General features: G+C 42.0%; 1 protein-coding gene across 4 annotated transcripts in view; it reads left to right on the top strand.

Annotated features, from left to right (window-relative positions):
• Positions 1-21,657, top strand: part of LOC114462911 (protein TANC2-like) — a 51,507-nt gene extending 29,850 nt beyond the window's left edge. For all 4 annotated transcript variants that reach the window (XM_028446030.1, XM_028446039.1, XM_028446022.1 and 1 more), the window contains 20 exons: positions 1,086-1,317; positions 1,396-1,568; positions 3,869-3,949; positions 4,014-4,214; positions 5,682-5,816; positions 6,035-6,231; positions 6,340-6,442; positions 7,660-7,782; positions 12,267-12,404; positions 12,485-12,583; positions 13,530-13,721; positions 14,220-14,313; positions 14,531-14,664; positions 14,733-14,856; positions 16,377-16,552; positions 16,620-16,752; positions 16,832-16,923; positions 16,990-17,124; positions 19,212-19,312; positions 19,443-21,657. In XM_028446030.1, the coding sequence (XP_028301831.1) occupies positions 1,086-1,317; positions 1,396-1,568; positions 3,869-3,949; positions 4,014-4,214; positions 5,682-5,816; positions 6,035-6,231; positions 6,340-6,442; positions 7,660-7,782; positions 12,267-12,404; positions 12,485-12,583; positions 13,530-13,721; positions 14,220-14,313; positions 14,531-14,664; positions 14,733-14,856; positions 16,377-16,552; positions 16,620-16,752; positions 16,832-16,923; positions 16,990-17,124; positions 19,212-19,312; positions 19,443-20,988 (4,209 nt within the window). In that variant the 3' untranslated portion in view covers positions 20,989-21,657. The remainder of the gene's footprint in view (positions 1-1,085; positions 1,318-1,395; positions 1,569-3,868; positions 3,950-4,013; positions 4,215-5,681; positions 5,817-6,034; positions 6,232-6,339; positions 6,443-7,659; positions 7,783-12,266; positions 12,405-12,484; positions 12,584-13,529; positions 13,722-14,219; positions 14,314-14,530; positions 14,665-14,732; positions 14,857-16,376; positions 16,553-16,619; positions 16,753-16,831; positions 16,924-16,989; positions 17,125-19,211; positions 19,313-19,442) is intronic.
• The last annotated feature ends 2,018 nt before the right edge of the window (positions 21,658-23,675 follow it).

The raw sequence follows: 23,675 nt of genomic DNA, 5'->3' as shown, positions 1-23,675 counted from the left end.
CAGACCCCCACACTCGGAGGGAGAGTCAGCCCCTGGGGCAACCCTCCAGGGTTGGAGTCAATTACATTTTTAAATTACAATTACGTCTTCAATTATCTATGTTCAATTTCAACTCAATTATGATTATGGTGACCGGCATTTTTTCCAATTACAATTTTAATTACAATTATAATTTTTAATTACAATTATGTTCTCAATTGCTAAAGTTGAATTACAATGAATCCAAATTACTGAGCCTTTAATAAATAAGCCCATAAAACATTTTATGCCTTATGCTTTGTTACAAGTTATGATGCCTTATATTTTTTACATTCTTCTAATTTCATATGCCTTACTGCATTATCATTCTACTTTAATTCTGTTCCTCGTCATATTTAACTAGTTTTTAACTTCTAATGAGTCTTATCTCAGAAAAATGTTAAGTTGTGTGGTGGGGTCCCAGGTTAAGCTGTGTGTGGTGGGGTCCCAGGTTAAGCTGTGTGTGGTGGGGTCCTATGTTAAGCTGTGTGTGGTGGGGTCCCAGGTTAAGCTGTGTGTGGTGGGGTCCTATGTTAAGCTGTGTGTGGTGGGGTCCCAGGTTAAGCTGTGTGTGGTGGGGTCCCAGGTTAGGCTGTGTGTGGTGGGGTCCCAGGTTAAGATTTGTGTGGTGGGGTCCCAGGTTAAGCTGTGTGTGGTGGGGTCCTATGTTAAGCTGTGTGTAGTCGGGTCCCAGGTTACGCTGTGTGTGGTGGGGTCCCAGGTTAAGCTGTGTGTGGTGGGGTCCCAGGTTAAGCTGTGTGTGGTGGGGTCCCAGGTTAAGCTATGTGTGGTGGGGTCCCAGGTTAAGCTGTGTGTGGTGAGGTACCAGGTTACGCTGTGTGTGGTGGGGTCCCAGGTTAAGTTGTGTGTGGTGAGGTACCAGGTTAAGCTGTGTGTGGTGAGGTACCAGGTTAAGCTGTGTGTGGTGGGGTCCCAGGTTAAGCTATGTGTGGTGGGGTCCTATGTTAAGCTGTGTGTGGTGGGGTCCCAGGTTAAGCTGTGTGTGGTGGGGTCCCAGGTTAAGCTGTGCTGTGAGTCTTATTGGTGCTGATCGTTGTGTTTTGCAGGTCGTGTCCTTCCACTTCTGTCAGGCTGATAACTCTTACTCCTGTCTAGTCCCTGAGTTTGTTCACAACATGGCAGCGCTGCTTAGCACCGCCCCTCAGCTGGTAGCGTACAGGGAGCTGCTGCACCAGTCACCCCAGTTACACAGCATGCTCAGTCTGCGCTCCTGCATTCAGGACCCCACTGCTGCTCTGAGGAGGGGCATCCTGGAGCCCTTAGAGGCTCTGTTCAGAGGTATGTCCACATTGTGTTATGTGGCACATTGTTATGTCAGGAAAGTCCAAGGTGTGTATTATTGTGTGTTTTTACTAGAGAGGAAGCTACACATTGATGGGCCAGGACTTCTGGTACTTGTTGATGGACTGAATGAGGCTGAGTTTCACCGGCCAGACTACGGACACACTCTGACCTCTTTCCTCTCCACAAACATCCACAACTTTCCTTCCTGGTTAAAAGTTATTGCCACTGTCAGGACGACTCATCAGGTAAACAAACTCACGCACGCACACACAGATTAACCAATAAGACAAACAAAATCCTTAATTTATCTCTTGGAAAGATGTAGAAGTGTAACCGGTGGAGACTCTGCGTTGTGTTTAAAGTTGTTTTATTCTGACAGCAGCAGGAACACACACACAAAAATCCTCCAGTCAGTCTTTTCCATAAGCATGCCCCGCCCCCTACACAAATCAAATGACACAAACGTGTTGCAATACATCACAAGAACTTTAGAACAAGTTTATTTCAGCCAACTAACTTGGAAACATAACTAATAAAGGGGTTTTTATCCAGACAGCAAAGCCGCTAAACTCTCACACAGACATCGTTAACAAAAGGAAGAGGTAAGGGCGTGGGAAAAAAAAAACAAAGCACAGGCGGAAGTGCTACATTAAAAATCGAACGTTCCACATACTGACTTGGAGGCCCAACTTGTCAGGTATGAATTAATAAAGTAAAATATAGTTAAGATGACAGATTTTGTGTAATTATAACAACATATTTGACATGCATACATTATTGACCCTGTTACATATATACAAGTCTTACATTTATGTCCAGGTTTTCTGATTGGTCAAAGCATTGCTGAAACACAGCCCTGCGTAACAACACCAAAGAGTGGAACCAAAAATAGTATTACACATGGCACAGCAGAAACCTGAATAAAAATGGATATGTGTTTATTTCAAGCCAGAAGAGCTTTCAGTTATCAGGCCCCACTTCTCTGGAACCATCTACCAACCACGGTTCGGGGGGCAGACACCCTCTCTACCTTTAAGGTTAGGTTCAAAACATTCCTCTTTGGTAAAGCTTTTAGTTAGGAACCAGCTCATAGCTCATAGTTAAGATGCAATAGGCATAGACTGCCGGTGGGGGGGGTCTGGCATGCTCGGTTGGAGAGAGGTTGGAGAGGGCGTTAAGAGAGAGGTCATTTAGGTTAGAGAGGGACCGGAGAGGGTCCCATTCCTCTCTCTAACACTCCCTCTATGTCTGCTTCTTCCCTTGTGTGTTTGCTCCTGTTCTCCTTCTGGCTTTTGTCTTGCAGGTCCGTGGGATCCTCAGTGTGGAGTTACAGAGTCTCAACAACTCTGTCTCCACCCTTTTCTCTGCACACACCCAACACAGCATAACGTGGATGGCTGTTCATCATAGGAATGGGATCCACACAAGGTTCCTGCTGCTTAACAGAAGGTTTTCCTTGCCGCCATGATGAATTCATGTTGGGTGTGGGATACATATGTATGTGTATATACGTATATATGCATATGTGTGTATCCATAAAATGAAGAGTCCGTCCTTAAGACTGCTCTACTGTAAAGTGCCTTGAGATACCATTGGTTATGATTTGGCGCTATACAAATAAAGATTGATTGATTGAAGTCAAATTGCAACACCTAGTGGTCAAACATAAGACTATTAATGATTGGAATCAATCTGACTGACATTTTACAGTTACACACTTGTTTCCAAACTTTTGGAAAACTTTGGCACAGTTGTGGCAAAGTGGGCTTCCGCCTGAACTTTTTTGTACAAAAATATGTGTATCTTTGGCCTATTGTTTATTATTATCTGCAGCTGATGTCCATACATTAGTTCAATTATTTCTGCTTTTACTGCCTTCGATAATGAGAATTGTCTTTCTATATGATGTAAATCTCTAGGGGTTTTTTTGGGGGCAGACTACAGATTTCTGTATTTCAAAAAGTGATTTTTTTTCTGACTCAGTATCATATATTTCCAAAATTTCACATCATCTGTAACCACTAAGGGTCTTACTTCAATCTAAACAAAAATTAGCCATGTAGAAGCTTAGGAAAACGTTATTTATTATGGGTATGTGATTTTTGGCTAAAAGTGACTAGGACCTAAAAGGTTAAATGTTCAATTCATTCCTGTCGATCAAAAGAAAAGAGGAAATAGATCAATCCTAACGCCTCCGAGGAAGATGAAACATTTTGTTGTGGGTGGTTAAATGTCTCCTTCGTTCTTTTCCAAAGGCAGTTAAATAATCCTCTTTCTATGTGAGGATGACTGATGCTCTCCTCCTTGTATAGCTAGGATATGCAGCTGTAGCTGTATCACTGATAGACACACAGTAGAGCACAGCAGCTCCCTCTGTGTGTCTCTACCTGCTGACACACACACCACAGAGCTTCACCACTCTCTCTTCTGATGACTTTAGAAAATATGACTATGAGCAGAATAAGTCAGAACATTCTCAGATTCATGAAACAGTGAAGCTTTAGTAATAAATTGTATGTATTGTTCTATCTTCGTCTTCCTCCAGGACATCACTGGTTCACTACCTTTCCACTGCATCTCTCTGGATGGAATAGAAGAGAACAGTATGATGGACCAGGACCTGCAGGTAAACCACACCCTGCTGTCCCACCATGGCCATATGTTTACTGTCTGTGCTCCTGTCTCTTCAGAGTTACATCATGCAGCGAATCCAAAGCAGCACTGAGATCCAGAGCAATGTGTCACTGAGCAACTGTCGCTATGACAACACAGCATTAAGCAAGCTAATCAGCCACCTGAAGAGCCTGAGCAGAGGCTCCTACCTTTACCTGAAGCTGACCTTGGACCTGATTGAGGGAGGGTACCTGGTCCTAAAGAGCTCCAGCTTCAAGGTGAGGAGTGTGCGTGTGCGTGTGCGTGTGCGTGTGTGTGTGTGTGTGGGACAATACAAAACACTTCCAGACCTCAGAGCTGTTGAAGGACTCATTTATTGTGACCTCACACATTTTTACGTTTTTCTTTTCCTTTTTCCCGGATCTTTTAATTGATCAGCTTTGAAAACAAGAGTAATTCTATTTCTCAGTGTCATTTCTTCAGGCCTGCTGTTGCTGTTCTTAGCACACACAGGAACTTTTATACAAACTCCAGGTAAAGTTGTAGCAGTTCCTGCAACACGCAGAAGAAGACTCTATACACACATTTATCCTCTTGGGTTTAATGACCACAGAACACAGAATGGGGGGGGGCTGACTTAGGGATCTATTCTCCCATCTGGACTTAAGTGCTTTTTTGCGCGGCTGCAGTTACGCACTTCTCTCCAACGCGTGTTCTCCGGTCCAGGTTGCTGACACGCCCACCACGCGTTAAGGAGCCAAAAAGTGCGTATGTGTGAATAAAGGCGGGCTGAAGGAAAGGAGGCGGTGATGTCATTTTTTTGGGCTGTCTAGAAATCACAGAACATGGAGTTTTACCAACGCTTGTAAATATCATTGAAATCTGCGAAAATGATAAAGTTCACTCTTAATTTGAAACACCTTCATTGATAAACAATGTAACAGGTTGATTTGATCAGATTACTGCAGTGTGACTGAGGATGGGCCGCATTCTTCTGTCTGAGTCACAGTTAAAATCTCTCTCCATCATCGTCGTCGTCGTCATCATCATCCACAGTTTTAAATATAAATAGTTTAAAGTGACCTGAGCTGAGCTTCGTTAAAATATGTGTGGGAACAGTTTGTGTTCCATCCTCATCTGCATATGACAGCATGTTTCACTCTGTAGTGGATCAAACTGTGACTTTACGTTGGACATAGTATGAAAATAGTTGAATCACTGTGACCAACGTGGACAGAAGTCTGTGTCTGTCACAGTTTTAATTAATCACACAGCAGCAGCTGAGTGATCACAGCTGCTGCTGCACGACGCACGAGTCTGTGTGGCTTCAAATGTAACTAAGTCCATATTTCTAGTGCAATATAATGTTTCCCCTTGTGGGGGCGCTGCACTTATTCCAGGTTTAGAAGAACGGAAGAGGAAAAGGACTTACTGTACGCACACCAGAGAATGTGCACTAGGGCAGATTTGAATGGGAACGCCCACATTTCAGGGAGGCTCCATCCACAGTGCGTAACTGGGAAGAAAGCGCGCAGCGGCTGACTTCAGTACAGGAGGAGAATAGCACACAGCCAGAAACAGCACCGCTATGCAGCTTTTTGGACTTACGTGCATGGGACAATAGAGCCTTAAATTACTATACTCACTCATTTCTCACAGCACTGACAGCAGGGATAACTTTATCCTGGTTGTTTACCTGCTCTGTAGCAGGTGAAGATGCTGTTATTGTGTTTCTGTTTCTGTAGGTGGTTCCTGTGAGTCTAACAGAAGTCTACCTGCTGCAGCTCAACATGCGATTTCCAACTCAGTCCTCGTTTCAGAGAGTTCTACCTCTGCTCAATGTGACCGTGGCCTCTCTGCACCCACTGACCGACCAGCAGGTACACAATACATCATGTTTTTACATTATTATCAACACGTACAATCATCACAGCACATTTTAAATATATATGTGTGTGTGTGTATGACTGCATATATATATATATATATATGTGTGTGTGTGTATGACTGCATATATATATATATATGTGTGTGTGTGTGACTGTGTATATATATGTGTGTGTGTGTGTGTGTGTGTGTGACTGTGTATATACTCCAGTTGTTTGAGGTTGTGAATGCAGGCGCTCTGACTGGAGGAACTCTGCAGTGGGTGGAGTTTACGCAGCGCCTGGAGCAGCTTTCCTGTTTCCTTTTGCGGAGAAGCGACGGCAGCAGGATGCTGAACCACACCTCCTTCAGGGAGTGGCTGGTGTGGAGGGAGGAGGGACAGAACGACAGGTTCCTCTGTGACCCCAGGTCTGCTGACACGGCCTTTCTCAGACATACAGACTATGGACAGAGTGTGAGGAGTTCTATCTCTGTGTGTGTGTGTGTGTGTGTGTGCGTGTGTGTGCGTGTGCACAGGATGGGACACACACTGCTGGCCTTCTGGATGTGCAGGCAACAGCTGAGTCGTCAGCAGACGCTGGAGCTGGGACATCACATCCTCAAGGCTCACATCTACAAGGTCTACTCACACTAACACGTTGACCACATGGAGACCCTAATGTACTCTACATCACAGCAGTGGTACTCATACCTACAAACAGCACATGTTCAAAGTTTGGTACAAAGATGAACTTCATATTGTTACTATACTACAAACTGATATTATAAAATGCACATAGTAATTAACACACTCATTTAGCATAGAATGTGTTAGTCTGCTGGCTGGGTGTGCCGGGCCCATTGGGCACCGTGCGAGGGATGCGGTGGTCGAATGGATGGTGGCCGGTTCATGGGTCACTGGGGTCCTTGCCCGGAGGCTCGCCCTTGGAGTCAGTGGCGGGGTGCGCTGGGGCCTCGGCTCCTTGGGGCTTTCTTGGGTGTGTGTGTGGAAGGCAGTGGCTGCCTCTCCGTCTGGGGGTGTTGCTTAGTTGTGGGGGGGGGGCTGATCGGCTCCCGTTGTTGCTGCTGGCCTGGCTGCACCTTCGAGTCTGGAGCAGCACCAGGGTTTGTAGAAATGGTTCTTGCACAATCATTGGTCTACGATGCACTGGCCTTGGGCTGTGGATAAAACTGGTACTGGGCTTAACTTTAGACACGTTGATCCTAAATACCTGTTTTAGGTATTACGACTCACTCCTTCCCTCTGTCCACAGACACCACCATTATAGCTAAGCTAGGTGCTGTGTCACCACCTTACATTTTTCCACTCTTGTCACCAGACTGGCTGAACTGATTACACATCACAATCTTCACAATATACACAACTATAATATATCATCTTATTATCACTTTTAAACAGTTAACTCTTCTCCACCCTTTACATTTCCTACCCTGACTCCTTTTTCCCTGTTCCCTTCCCCCTCACCCAGGTGTAACACTGCTCTCTCTCTTATATTCTCCCTATAATCAAGTGTTTCTTACTATTCCTTAGGGAGGGCTGGTGATGGTCACAATTATGCAATAAAACAAATGCATTTGTTTAATTTCATAACAAAACATGCATTGTCGTAAAAAGATTACACTTCTTGTAGTGCTGACCTTTGACATAATGTGCAGAAAAAAAAAAGGTCAAAGAACCAATGAATTGGAAAAGATTTTGACTTTTTGACTGATCGTGTTAACTGTTACCTTTGATCCAACAGAAAACCATGCTCTGCCACAAAGCAGCATTATTTAGGGTTTGAACACAAAGATAACAATGATTTTGGTGACTGACTATGTTTTTGACATATGTAGGGTCTCACTAAGAAGCTGGGGGTCCCCTCGTCTGTGCTACAGGGGCTATGGCTGTCCTACAGCACAGGGAGCCTAAGTCCGGTTCTGTCATCTCTGCGCAACCTCTACACTCCAAACATTAAGGTAACAATCATGTTTATTAGGGGGGGCCAAGCCCGCGGGGCCTGGGAACATGCATACGTGAAAAGCTTACAACCCCCCCAGATCAGATAGCCCCTGAATTACTGTCAGCTGGAAAATGCAATGAATTTGCTGTATATTTCAATGAAAAAATACAATCAATAAGGTCAAACATCAGAACAAACCAGCAAAATCACAAAAAGCTTGAACAGCTTCAACCACTGAGGGATGAGTCAACTACAATGTTAGAGTTTATTACAGTGAACCCAAAAACAATAGAGGAAACTGTTCAGCAGCTGAATCCATCAACGTGTTGCCTTGACACAATACCCTCAAACTTCTTTAAAACTGTTGTAAAGTCAATTGTCACTGATTTGTGTCAGATAATTAACTGCTCATTCCAATCAGGCACCGTACCAAAGAGAACACTGGATGTCTCTATACTGGCTAACTATAGACCAATCAGCAACCTTCCATTCATGGCCAAGATCATTGAGAAGGTGGTCTTCAACCAACTGAGTCAATTCTTAACATTCAACAAAATATTTGATAAATTTCAGTCAGGTTTTCGTTCTCATCACAGCACAGAAACTGCTCTTATCAAAGTGATCAATGACATAAGGTTGAACACTGATTCAGGAAAAGTATCTGTTCTCATTCTATTGGATCTAAGTCTGCATTTGACACTGTAGATCATACAATTTTGTTGCACAGATTGCAAACATGGGTTGGACTAAATGGAAAAGTAATGCAATGGTTTAAGTTCTACTTGGAGGAGCGAAGCTATTTTGTAAGCATTGGAAACTTTGAATCTGACAGATTACCAATGTCCTGTGGGGTTCCTCAGGGATCTGTTCTTGGACCTCTTCTGTTTAGCCTTTATATGCTTCCTTTAGGACAAATTTTACACAACTGTAAGGTTGATTATCAGAGCTACGCAGATGACACACAACTATATCTATCACTGAACCCAGATGACTATGGTCCCATTGAGGTGTTGTGTGACTGTTTAGAAAAAGTAAACTGATGGATGAGTGAAAACTTCCTTCAACTAAACCATGACAAGATGGAGGTGATTGTCTTTGGTAACAAGGAAAAGAGGACTGCTGTCAGCAAGTATCTGAGTCTGGATCTTTAGAAGATAAAGACCAAGTCAAAAACCTTGGTGTTCTGATTGACTCAGATCTGACATTCAGCATCAGATCAAATCTATCACAAAAACATCTTCTACCACCTAAAGAACATCTCCAGAGTGAAAGGTTTAATGGCTCAGAAAGACCAGGAGAAACTGGTCCATGCTTTTATCTCCAGCAGACTGGACTATTGTAATGGTCTTCTGACAGGAATCCCCCAAAAGAGCATCAAACAGCTACAGCTGGTTCAGAACGCTGCAGCTCGGGTCTTAACCAGAACAAAGAGGTCAGAGCACATTACTCCAGTTTTAAAGTCTTTACACTGGCTCCCAGTCAGCCTCAGAATAGACTTTAAAGCTCTGCTGCTGGTGTATAAATCTGTGAATGGGTTTGGTCCAGAATACATCAGTGACATGTTAGTCAGGTATGAACCCAGCAGGTCTCTCAGATCTATGGACACAGATCAGATAGTGGAGCCCAGAGCTCACAGTAAACATGGTGATGCTGCTTTTAGTTGTTATGCTGCAAAGAAGTGGAACAAACTGCCAGCAGAGCTGAAGTCAGCATCACATGTGAACATTTTTAAATCAAAGTTAAAGGCACTTTTTTTCTCTACTGCATATGATTGAGAGAGAGATTTTTTTGTCATGTTGTTGATGTAATGATGATTTTACTGATGATTTTAATTGATTTTACTGATGATTTTAATTGATTTTACTGATGATTTTAAATGTTCTTATTGATTTTAAACAATTGAATGTTTTATCATGTAAAGCACATTGAGTTGCCTTGAGTATGAAATGCGCTATATAAATAAATTTGCCTTGCCTTGCCTTACGTGTTTCCCAGGATCAGCGGTGCTGGGAATCCTATTGTTTTTGTTCAGATTTTTATTATAGTTTTTTTGTTATTAATATCTTTATTTTTCTCTCTGTAAAAGTGGTGCTGCAGGCTAAACCGTGTGAGGGAGGGTGGAGCAATTTAGAAGGTCGGTCCAGACCCTCAGCTTACCTCGGATGTAAAAACTCACATACACCAGCAGGTGGCGCTATAACCAAGGTCAATGCGCTTTCAGCTATAACTCCCACACAGTATGTCGAACATTCAAAAACCTCATATCCACAGATTTCCTGAATAGCACACCTGGGCTGGACCACGCCCATTTCCGCCTATAATTATTTTGTCACAAAATTGCGAGAACTGGAAAACCTACTTTTTCAAACTCCTCCTTGGGGTTTTGTCCAATCAGCGTGAAACTTGTCACGTAGAGTCTTCAGTTGGACCTGATCTGAAGTTGAGTAAAGAATTTTGTTCGGTCAAAATATGCGCAAATTATTAACGAGTAAATTTTTGTAGCTCGCTATAAAAATGCGAACTGTTGCATATCTCGGTCAAAATAAATGCTAACAACGCCAAATCTTAGATCTTTGGTTGGCATGTGACTGTGAGGGTATGTGCCAAATTTGAATAATGTAGGCCACTAGGGGGCGTTGTAAATATAGGAAATTTATATCTCTTAAATGGCAAGACCGATTTTTACCAAACTTGGTGGGTATGACCTTGTGTCGCTCCTGAGGCCATATCTCAAACTTAATCGCGATTGGTCAAAGTGGGTGTGGCTTATTACAACATAAACAACAAACATTAAACTAAACTAAATAAACTAACTAACTAACTAACTAACATTTATTTCAGCTGAAGTATTATGTTGAGGACTGTGAAATGTACAGGGTACATATATAAGAGCACACAGATCACCCATACCAAAAAGTGTGCCACTAGGTGGCGCTATAATGGGTGCAAAGGTATTTTGGCTTGTAACTTTCAAATTTTAAATCACATCTTCATAAATATATTTATGAATTTATAAATATATTCAATTCAATTCAACTTTATTTGTATAGCGCGTCATCTCAATCAAAATATTAAATTTATAATAAGAAAGAAAAAACCCAACAAGATCCACATGAACAAGCATTTAGCGACAGTGAGAAGAAACGACTCCCTTTTAACAGGAAGAAATCTCCAGTGGAACCAGGTTCAGAGGTGGCAGCCATCTGCGTGGACTGGTTGAGGTTAGTGGACAGAAGGCTCTGTCCCATTGGTGTGTGAATGGGTGAATGAGCTGATATGTAAAGTGCTTTGAGACTACTTCAATCAATCAATCAATCAATCAATCAATCAATCAATCTTTTATTTGTATAGCGCCAAATCATAACCAATGGTATCTCAAGACACTTTACAGTAGAGCAGTCTTAAGGACGGACTCTTCATTTTATGGATACACACATATGCATATATACGTATATACACATACATATGTATCCCACACCCAACATGAATTCATCATGGCGGCAAGGAAAACCTTCTGTTAAGCAGCAGGAACCTTGTGTGGATCCCATTCCTATGATGAACAGCCATCCACGTTATGCTGTGTTGGGTGTGTGCAGAGGAAAGGGTGGAGACAGAGTTGTTGAGACTCTGTAACTCCACACTGAGGATCCCACGGACCTGCAAGACAAAAGCCAGAAGGAGAACAGGAGCAAACACACAAGGGAAGAAGCAGACATAGAGGGAGTGTTAGAGAGAGGAATGGGACCCTCTCCGGTCCCTCTCTAACCTAAATGACCTCTCTCTTAACGCCCTCTCCAACCTCTCTCCAACCGAGCATGCCAGACCCCCCCCCCCCCCGGCAGTCTATGCCTATTGCATCTTAATTATGAGCTATGAGCTGGTTCCTAACTAAAAGCTTTACCAAAGAGGAATGTTTTGAGCCTAACCTTAAAGGTAGAGAGGGTGTCTGCCCCCCGAACCGTGGTTGGTAGTTGGTTCCAGAGAAGTGGGGCCTGATAACTGAAAGCTCTTCCTCCTATACTACTTTTAGAGACAAATGGAACAACGAGTAGTCCAGCATTTTGAGAGCGTAGTGTTCTGGGGGGATTGTATGGCACTACAAGCTCCTTGAGATAGACTGGTGCCTGTCCATTTAGGGCTTTATAAGTGAGAAGAAGAATCTTGAATTCTATTCTATATTTTATGGGAAGCCAATGCAGAGAGGCTAATACAGGAGTAATGTGATCTCTTCTCCTAGTTTTAGTCAGTACACGTGCTGCAGCATTTTGAACCAGCTGAAGTGTCTTAAGCGACTTGCTCGGGCAGCCTGCTAAAAGAGAATTACAATAATCCAGTCTAGAGGTAACAAAAGCATGGACTAGCTTTCCATGGGCTCCGTAGAACCTGGGGGTTGAGTCACATGGGAAGGCTTGGCCCCCTTTCATAACTGCTTGCAGTTCTAGTTTATTCATGTTCCCGTAGAGAGTGGCTGGTGCAGAATAACGCTAAATGTTCCTCCAGGTGACTAGGCTGCTGATTATCGCCGGTGCCGATGTTGATTACTGCAGTGACGTCCTCAACAGCGCCCCCCTGCTGTGTGTCCATGCACACTTGGGACACACCGACGCTGTGGCACTGCTGCTGGACCATGGAGCCAGGGTGAGATTGAGAGCCACTCTTTGTCCTCTGAGGTTTTGAGTGTTTGAGTGGGCGTGACTAGAAGTCTGTTGCATTTCCAGGTGGACGCTCAGTCAAAGGATGGCGTGACTGCTCTGGCATTTGCTGCTGCCGCCGGTCACCTCACCATCACCACACTGCTGAGTCAGCACAGAGCAAAGGTGTTTATGGCCCTTTTTCATTGTACCCAAACAGCACCAGATGGCTTTTCCTATCAACATAGGAAGTCAGCCACAAACAAAAACAAAGACCAAATGACACAAAAGATGAAGCTGGTCTGAGCTTTGGATTTGTGAAACATGTCTGCTGGAAGAACAAATATATATACCTGTATATATATATATATATATATATATATATATATATCTCACTGATGATTTGCAGGTGTGTCACATTTCACCCTGATACTTTGAAGCTGGATTTTCTCTTATTGTCTAACTTATAACTTATGTGTCCTGTACAGTACTACAATGCTTGTTAACTTCTAAATGATCAGGCACTGATGGATTAGTGTTTAAAGAAGTGGACATGTAACTGGAGGGTCACCAGTTCGAATCCAATTTGGCCTTCATTGTGAGACGAGGAGCAGTTTACCACTACCTGCTCCTCAGTGTTAATAGCAGATAACTGATTGTATGTATCTACCTGTACATATATGGCATTACCAGTTTACAAGTTTATTAAAAATATATGGTTAGTGAGTACAAATGCCCCGCCTCCTGACCAAATGGAAGTAGACCTGTCGTTTTGAAATGTAACCAAACTTACCTCTTCTATGTTCAGCCTGTCTCTAAATATGTGTGTCTTCCTGTTGGTTGTGCATTGTGTAATACTCCTTGTCTGTAGCACCCTCTCCTCCCCAAGGCACAGACGGGGCCACACAAAAACAAAGTAGCACCCAATCATGAGTAGGGTTGGGTACCGAAACACGGTGCCAATATGGGACCGTTTCTGATGTAAACGGTACTAACCAGATCGAATATCAACAAACATTTCGGTGTTGACTCCCATTGGTCACTTCTATTTTTACCCAAATCTATGATTTTACTTGTTGGTTTCCCATCAGTACTTCTGAAAAGTGAAGTTCTAAGTGTGTTTTGGTGACAGGTGGGCCATGTGGACAGCTCAGGCCGGTGTGCTTTGGTCTATGCAGCCCAACGGGGCCACCTCCAGCTGCTGCGCTTCCTGTTGAAAGTCACAGACTGGAGCTGCACTTGTTGCTGTGGACAGAGGGGGGCGAGCAGGAGTCAGGCACTGCAGCAGGCTTTGATCGCAGCTGCAAGCATGGGCCACAGTGAGGTCAGCACACACACACACACACACACACACACACACAGGTGCATAGTAACATTCTACTGTACTAAGGCCGTGTTTCATCAGCTCAACTCGGCTCGACTCTCTTTTTGCGCGTTTCCACTGGGAAAAAGAACCTCCTCTGTGGTTCCTGGTTCTGCCTTTTGAAGAACCTCCTTTGTTGAGGTTCCAAAAATACAGCCGTGGTCTAAAAATGTGACGCTGATGCTGATTGTGTCTGAGAACCATCACAGCGTAGAGTCATCAACTCATGCACAGAGAGGAAGCATTTGGCCTCCATTGATTTATGTTGGTGATCTAGTGAGAACTGTCTGGTAGTTTCACGTGTCAGCATGGTGCTCAATGGAAACGCTCTAGAGATACAGTAACGGGTCCTGAAAGTGAGGAGTGTGGAGCCGTGTAGAGCTGATGCCACCATTGGACACGCACCATAAGTGTGTGTGTGTGTGTGTGTGTGTGTTTCTGCAATGATACTCTGCATAGATGGTGTCATATCTGCTGAATATTCCTGATGAAGATGAGGATGAAGAGGAAGGGCCTGAGATTAACACCTATGACAGCCTGTGGGGGGAGACAGGTACTGACACAACTATTACCAGACTACAGTGACATCATCGATATTTTAAGCATTAAGCATTAAGCATTTTACCACATTAGGATAGCTAATGTTAGCTCTTCAAGCATTGTTGTTTATTTAAAAATAACAGTAAATTAGTATAGTATATTGATGATTATTAAGCTAGCACTCCACAGGCTCGTAAAAACCATCCCATTACGTGTGTGTTCATCCTCAGCCCTGACTGCTGCTGCAGGAAGAGGCAGGCTGTTGGTGTGCAGGCTGCTGATGGATCAGGGGGCGTCTGTAGAGCAGCTTAACAGGCAGGGTGTCCCGCCACTGCTCAGCGCCGCCAAACGGGACCACTGGCAGGTACCCCCACACATCCCACACACAGACATGTGTCCTGCAGATGTCTTCAGTCTGTTGTCTTTCCCAAGGTGGTAGAGCTGCTGCTGAATCACGGCGTGGATGTGAACATGGCGGATCAGCAAGGTCGAAGTGCTCTGATGACAGCAGCGTCAGAGGGACATGTGACCACCGCTCAACTGCTGCTGAGTCATGGTAACAGCCCGTCACAACAGAAGAAGAAGGTTTTTGGACCTTTTAAGTGTGCATACGTTATTTGAAATGACCAAGCCACACTGTGGAACTCCTGTTAAACGTTGTGGTAGAACACTGTCAGTTCAACCTGAAACTTGTTTTACGGCTTCCATATAGCCCGAGTGTGTGCATCCGTTATTCTGGACTTATTTGGTGATTTCAAAACATTTATTTGAATTTTATTTTGCCCGGACGGCACATTCATCTTTACCTAGAAGTGAAACCTATTCAGTTTTTGACCTCAGGGTGAGGAAAATCTATTTTACTGTGTAGCTCCGCTCCAGTGCGTGCCAGAGCCAATCACAGTGGCGAGCTAGAGTCAGGTGTGCGGCCAGAGCCAATCACTCGCTGAAGACCTGGAGCAGCACCAGACCTGCGTCCAGTGAGAGAGAGAGGAAGATAGTTAAAGACTTTCACAAGTTTAGAGCTCCTGTGGACTTCTCTTTTGATCACTCACACTTTTTGACTGTTCCTTATTTGGTGATTACGTTTCAAAACGTTTATTTTCATGTTTGTTTGACCGTTTGCTGTTTAGACAGGACCCGGAAATGGCCGCGGCTATTGAAAGCGAACGGCAAAAAATGCAAATTTCTCCGTGGATATGGCATTATAAACGCTGATATTTTCACCAGGTGCTATATAACCTAATGTTCACCTTGGATGTAGATGCTGAACGCACACAGAGCCGTTTAGAGAGAGAGAGTTGTGACTTATTTGGTGTTGCAAAATGTTTATTTTTGTGGTACTTCTGGGTCCGTTTTTTTTCTCAACAACCTGTGACGGGTTATGTGCATACACGTGGCTGATGCGCGTGTGTGTGAGAAGAACCCACGGAGGAGATGGAGACAAAAAACAATAATTATACAACAAATGCACAAAAACACAACAGAAAGATACAAAAATACACATAATGACTCCAAAAAACATACATTACAGAAAAATACACCAAAAGAAAAAATATAAAAATTAGTTAAATAAACAAACATTTATCATGTTCATGTCTCATAGAATTAAACCAGATAAATCACACACATTATTTTATTTTACACCCACAAATAAAGCCTTTATAACACTACAGAGTATGTACACCTCTATGTACATACAACCTTCAAACACATACTCATTTGACCATAATTGACAACTCTACTTAAGCTCCTCCCACTGTATGAATGCATACCTCCGACAGGAACTGTACGAGTTAAAATAACTTTGGAATAATTTTAGCTGTTTTAATTTTTTTTGTTTGGAAACAACCTGTTTTAAATGACTTTTAATATCAAGTTTGTTTTTTGTAAACCGTGAACGTTCCTTACAAGTGGCGTACGCCTTTTTTACTACGTATGCAGCGTTTATAAATCAGGCCTCAGATTCGACCCTATGTTTAGACTATATTCCTATATCATGAGTCATAAATACAAACTAAACTGTACTGACATCATCATAATAATAACCTGAGCTAACAGATTTAATGTGTTCTTCAGGAGCCTCGTTGGTGCAGTCTGACAGGGAGGGGCTGACGGCGCTAAGCTGGGCGTGTCTGAAGGGTCGTCTGCCCGTGGTGAAGCAGCTGGTGGAGAGAGGAGCAGGGACCACTCACGCTGACCGCAGTGGACGGACTCCTCTGGATCTGGCTGCGTTCTGTGGGGATTCTGAAGTGGTATGTGCGTTAAATTCACTCATTGGTAATGTGATTTACAGACATCAATGGCCTCTGTGTGTTGTAGGTTCATTATTTGGTAGATCATGGTGCTTCAGTGGAACATGTGGACTGCAGCGGGATGCGTCCTTTGGACCGAGCTGTCGGCTGTAGAAACACTTCAGCTGTCATCGCTCTGCTCAAAAAGGGAGCAAAAATTGGTAAATCCATCTTTTCTACAAAGGGACAGAGCAGGGAACAGTGAATATAGAGGAAGTGTTGGTTTTGTTCTGTTGGTAGGACCAGCAACCTGGGCCATGGCCACCTCCAAACCTGACATCCTGATGGTTCTGCTGAGCAAAGTGATCCAAGAGGGGGACATGCAGTACAAAGTAAACATACAAGCTTATTTTCATTGGTTATAAGATTCACAACAAACCAAACAAATGTGTTTGTAGCAAAGTAAAGTGGGAGAGGCTGCTGTGTGCTATCAGACCGCTCTGCAAAAGTTCCCCACGGACGACCTGAAGACTTTCAGACAGCTACGAGTGTGTGTGCTGCTCAACCTGTCACGCTGCCACCGCAAGATGAATGTGAGTCACACACACACAAACGCATGCACACACATACCCTCACACATGGACATGCACACACACACACACACACACACACACACTTGTATTTGTGGCTGTCTTAGACATCAGATATTTGGCTATTGTTACGGCCACACCTTCTTTGTGTCAGAGATAAAAAAAAAAAAAAACATCACTGCATTCAGAACCATTTTTATCTGTATTATTAATCATCACTAATAACAGAAAGAGCGCCAGGGAATTCCATCGAGGAGTGAGTTGAAAGTGTCCGAGATGACTTTATGGTTATTGAGACCATGTTTAATGCTGCAGGCAGTATCAGCTTCTATGTGTCACTTTGTCACACTCAGCAATCTGGTATGGTATGCTGGTTAATTTGAATTTATTATTATTATTATTGTTTATTGAGTTTATTTAATTTTATTTTTCATTATCAAATGGTTCAAGTCGGTCAAAATTGCCTGCAGCACTTGTATATACTGTACGTGAATATACATGATTTCTATGTATTATTATTATTATGAATATTATTATTACACACACACAGCTTGATGAACCCTGTCATTAGACCAGAATCTGATCTTTATAGAAGCTCAGAGTCAAAAACATCACAGCTGAAGAAGGAGTTTCTCATCAGAGCTGTGATTGGAGGAAACCCTCGTCCCATATTTTATTGGAGGGGCGGGGCCAACAGTGACGGTTGGTGATGTATGATGGTCCAAATGACGCCAATAGCAAAATGAAACTGTAATAGCAGCGTTGAACTCTTACAGTGTGTGTGTGTGTGTGTGCGTGTGCGTGCGCGTGAGAGAGAGGGTTGATCACTTCTTTTAGGTTTAAATGATCAACTTACAGAGATATTAAAATATGAGTTCACTCAGAATGTGTTATGATCAGTATTTACTGTGATTTTTAGGAAGTTAACCGCTTTAATTTTGCCCTGATAAATTGAGGAAGTTGTACAGCCTCTGTAGCAGGAGGGACCAGGGAGGGGCTACAGCAGGGGTCACCAACGCGGTGCCCGCGGGCACCAGGTCGCCCGTAAGGACCAGATGAGTCGCCCGCTGGCCTGTTCTAAAAATAGCTCAAATAGCAGCACTTACCAGTGAGCTCCCGAATTTCAGTGTACCTCCCGAAAATCTCCCGGGGCCACCATTCTCCCGATTTTCTCCTGATTTCTGCCCGACATTGTCCGGGCGGACCATCCTTCACTGAGCGTCGTTTCCAGCCGGACAATAATAACGATTACACCGCATAAGAAGAGGAAGAAGACTCTTCTTCCTCTTCTTATGAGGTGTAATTATATTATTGTAATAATAATATTGTTGTAATAATAATAACGATTACACCGCATAAGAAGAGGTGTAATCGTTATTATTGTCCGCCCGGACAATGTCAGTGAGGAAATCTGGAGAAAATCAAATCCAACCATGTGTAGGGAAGTGTTTCTGTTATGGTTATAGCCGTTGTTGTATAGGCTATGTTTAATTTTCCTTTTGTTGATTATTTTTATTTCAAGCATACATTGCATAGATTGATGGATAATTTATGCAATGTATGCCTTTTTTGTTTAATTTTATGTTATTTATTTTATTTATTCTACTACTACCACCATTTACCATTTGCACGGGTACTGTGGAATTTGTTCTTTACTTTATATGTGTTTTTCAAATAAAAGAACACTGTGAAATAAATCTCCCTAATTTTGAGGTCTCAAGGTGGTAGCCCTTCGCATTAATCAGTACCCAAGAAGTAGCTCTTGGTTTAAAAAAGGTTGGTGACCCCTGGGCTACAGCCTCCGCTCTACACACAGTGAAGGACGAGGGATTTGTCGCTTTAAGTTGCTTAAAAAGTTCAGATTTTTCAACTTTGAGTGACGAGGTTGAGTCACTTTAGGGGAGATAACTTTAGGTTGTGTCATTTGCATTGATTTTAATGCGTTGCTTCAGTCGTGTTCGGTGTGAACGCACCTTTAGAGTAAATCTTAACAACTGTACTATTGTGAGAACTCACACTGTAATGATGTGGTTCATGTCTGTTCTACTCTCAGGTTCTCATTGCTGAGGATTTCTTTTCTTTTCTTTCAGAACTACAGCTTTGCTGAGGAGTTTGCTACCAAAGCTTTGGCGCTAAAGGCAAAGTCTTATGAAGCGTTTTACGCTAGAGCGCGGGCTAAACGAAGTCGCAGGTAAAAAAATCACCAACCAAGCATTCAACTCCTCATATTAAATTATGTTTTTCTAGGAATTTAATAAGTGCCATTTTTATCTGATTTGGCATCTTATAAAATAACCACTTTGTCGTTATTCCTCATGCAGACAGTTTCATGCAGCCTTGGAGGACCTGATTGAGGCCAGCCACCTGTGCCCCTCTAACAGGGAGATCCAGCGCCTGCTCTCCAGAGTCAAAGAAGAGTGTCACCAAGCGTCCCCTCCCTCATCTCATCATGTTTACCACCAGAGTGAGGCCAGGGAGCAGCTGACTACAGAACAGGAACCTAACCCTCCACCTTCTGATCAAAGTCCTGACACACTATACCAGTCCACTACCATTGTGCCCCCCACCCTCTCCCCTCCCAGTCACTCTCCTCCTTTGTGCTCTCATCATCATTTCAGTCCACCCACATCTCCACCCCAACAAAGAGCCAATCACATGTCTGATTACAATGCTCATCAACGTGCCCCCGTGCAGCAGCACCCCCATCTGAGTCAGAGGCAGAATAATGTCCAAGCCGAGTGGCTTCAGCCAGCCAAAGTAGAGGTGGTCAGAACCAGTCATCCCAGTGCCTCAGCCAGTTCCAGCAGCGTTTTGGGGAGTTCAGTTTACTCCCAGTTTGTCCATTTGCCCCAAGAATTAGCAGAGCTGGGAGAGGGCTTTGGTCCAAGAGTTCCACCTGATCTGAGTTGTGGAGCTTCACGTGCACAGGGCAATGTGAAGGTTGAGCTGCTCTCTCAGACTAAACCATCTTCTGCATACGGGAGAGGAACAGGTGCAGAACGAAGCATGATATATTGTTTTGGACAATCTCGTCCATTTAGTTACAACCAATCCAAAGCAGCTCATTACCCCATGGAAGTTACAGAGACAGCGGTGGAGCCACGCCCTCAGCTTCAGTCTACACAGGACTATCAATACCAGCACCAGGCAGGCCTTTGTCACCCACTCAGTGCCCACCCAACAAGCTCCACCAGCTCTGCTCTCAGACCTCTCATTCACTCTCAGAGCGCCAACGTTCGTTTTTCCTCCAGCAGCGGAAGTCTTGCTAGCAGCCAGCTAGCCTTTAGAAGCTCCGCCTCTACCCAGTACATGGACCAGCCTTCAGACCCAGACAGTGTCACTGGTCATCACAATGACCTCTATCTGAACTCGTGCCCACAGTCAGACATGTGCATGGCTGGAGGCGGGACTTTTCCTGGAGAGACAGGACGCTCATCTAGGAACACCCCCTTTATGGGAATAATTGATAAGAAGGGAAGGGTGCAGCACCAGCACCAAGCTCCCTCCAGCTCATTGCCTTGCCTCAGCCCTTCTCCATCCTGGGCTGTTTCTTCAGTGGATACTGTGGTCACCTCACCAAACAAAGACCCTGACACCCCCTCCCAACCTTCATCCATTGCATTCCACAACCGCAGCAACAATAACGCTCATCTTCTCCATGACAACCAAATCAATTCCTACAACCTGTTGTCAGATGAAAGTCGACAAAGTAAAAGATCAAAGCCGGTGGTGAGTCAGAATCCCACCTGCCTGGATGTGAAGGTGGCCAGAATGCTCCACAGGTGCTCCCACAGCCCGTCTGACAAACGGGCAGGTCCTACCTCTCCTGTGAAACCAAAAAGACCCTTTGTAGAGTCAAATGTGTAGTAAATGTGTCGGAGCAGGTAACAGATTTTAAATAACCACATTTCTGGTTAGTGACACTATGAAGGGTTACTTTGCTCATCGGAGGGTAATTAACGAGGCCAGACTCAAGCCAACAAACTGGAACGATGTTATAATTGGAAGGACCCCGTGTACAAAGAAAAAAAACGTCATATTTATCCATAAGTTATGTATGTATGAATCTGTACATTTTTCATTTCATATTGTTAATGTTTGGTTTCTTCTTAGAGTAGTTTTTATTTAATAGCATCCTGTGGAGTGGTCCGTGTGTCCAAAATGCTTTTCAAGAGTTATTATGTTCAGGCATCCTGTAGAATTAGATTTTTGTAACTGATGTATTTATGGTTCTTTTGTATTTTGTTATTTTAATTTATGCAAACCACAGGGATATTTCCTGCTTACATGCCTTTTAGAACATTCTTCACTCCACCATCAGTAATCCAGCGCAAACACTAACGACTCTTTGCTATTTCCCTATTTTGTTTTCGTTACCCTCCCAAACTCCTTTCCCTTGTATTTCCCCCCTTTACTCTGGCGTAACGGTCGCCCTCCCTTTTCATGTTTTTACCTTCTAATAAAGTCTGGTTTACCCTTCCCTAGGGGGGGCTGGTGATGTCACAATTAGGAAAAGGAATAAAAGTTTTACTCATTTATTGGGGTTTTTTTAAGAACAATACATGCATAGACGTTACAGAAGGATTACACTTATCATAGTGTTAATTGGCAGTGTGCCAATACATAGATTAATTGCAATTTGACACGTGACGATTCAATAACAATTCAAAAATGTTAAATAATTGATTGTTTTTCATAACAACTAAATGACATGCTCGCGGAATGAAAGTTACTGTAAAATCACGCATGCCACCCCCGAACACCTGAAACAACGGACCAGGTGGAGCAGCTAAAGCTTTAGCTACATTTACTGAGCAGGATATTGACTTATCCTGATTAAAATCATTTGAAACAATCAAATACTGAATCCTATGATTTCAAAGGTGGTCAAAAGTTATCTGTGCATTCTTGGCACCAGTGTCTCATCTCTTCAAAATATTTTCTGAGATAATCATAAGTAAAGCATAAAAATGGAAACATTTTGAAAAACAATTCTGAGATAAAACTATAGTAAGGCATAAAATTGGAAAAATTTGCGATTTTTTTTTTTTTCTGGGATAAAGCAGTGAGGCATAAAATTTAAAAAAAATTTTTAATTTTTTTTATGAGTTAAGGCTATAGTAAAGCATAAAAATCTAAATATTTTGAAAACAATTCTGAAATAAGGCAATAGTAAGGCATTAAAAATTTTCTCAGCTACGGCTATAGGCTAACATTTTTAATTTTTTATAGTAAGGCATAAGTTTGGAAATATTTTTTTTTTTTTTTTTTAAAGTAAGACTTTAGTAAGGCATAAAAATTGACACTTTTTAAAAAGAAATATTAGGCATAAGTTTAGAAACGTTTTGAATTTTTAAAAATTTGTTTATTTATTTATTGACTATAGTAAGGCATAAAAATGGACACTTTGAAATGTATTTATTTATTTTTAATTTTTTTGAGGTAAGGCAAAAAAATGGAAACAATTTGAATTTCATAAGAAAGTTACCTTTTCAAAGTCAGACTATATTAAGTTATAAAGTGGTCTCCCATTCAACTACTAACCAGGTCCAGACCTGCTTCACTTCAGAGATCTGATAAGATCAGTTAATGACAGACAGGTATGGATACATAATGAATGACAAGTAAGAAATAAAAAATGGAAACTATTTGATTTTTCTCCTTTTTTTTTTTTAAGGTAAGGCTATAGTAATGTATAAGTTTACATTTAGAATTTTTTTTTTGTTTGTTTTAGTTAAGACTATAATAAGGCATAAAAATGAAACATTTTGAATTTTTTTTTTTTTTTTATTTTGATGTAAGACTATAGTAAGGCGTGTTTGGAAACATTTTTATTTTTATTTTTTTAGGTAAGACTATAGTAAGGCAAAAAAAAAACGGAAACAATTTGAATTTTTTTTTTGAGGTAAGACTATAGTAAGGCGTGTTTGGAAACATTTTTATTTTTATTTTTTTAGGTAAGATTATAGTAAGGCAAAAAATCAGACACTGAATTTTATTTATTCATTTATTTTTTGAGATAAGGCTATTGTAAGACAAAAATGGATTTAAGTAAGACTATAGTAAGGCATTAATTTGAAAACATTTTTATTTTTATTTTATTTTAATTTTTTAGATAAAATTATAGTAAGGCATAAAAATGGAAACTTTGATTTTTTTTTTTTTTTTTTTTTTGAGGTAAGACTATAGTAAGGCAAAAAATTGCACACTGAATTTTTTTATTCATTTATTTTTTGAGATAAGGCTATAGTAAGACATAAAAATGGAAACTTTTTTATTTTATATTTTTTTTTGAGGTAAGACTATAGTAAGGCATGTTTGGAAACATTTTTATTTTTATTTTTTTGAGGTAAAACTATAGTACGGCATAAGTTTGGAAACATTTGTTTTTTAATTTTTTTTTTTTTTTTTTTTAAGGTAAGACTATAGTAAGGCATAAGTTTGGAAACATTTTTATTTTTATTTTATTTTTATTTTTTTAAGTAAGATTATTGTAAGGCAAAAAACCGGAAACAATTCGAATTTTTTTTTTTTTTTTTTTTTTTTTGAGGTAA

The sequence above is a fragment of the Gouania willdenowi genome, chromosome 1, assembly GCF_900634775.1.
Source record: "Gouania willdenowi chromosome 1, fGouWil2.1, whole genome shotgun sequence".
NCBI lineage: Eukaryota > Metazoa > Chordata > Actinopteri > Blenniiformes > Gobiesocidae > Gouania > Gouania willdenowi.
This window is presented reverse-complemented; position numbering and strand designations above follow the sequence as displayed.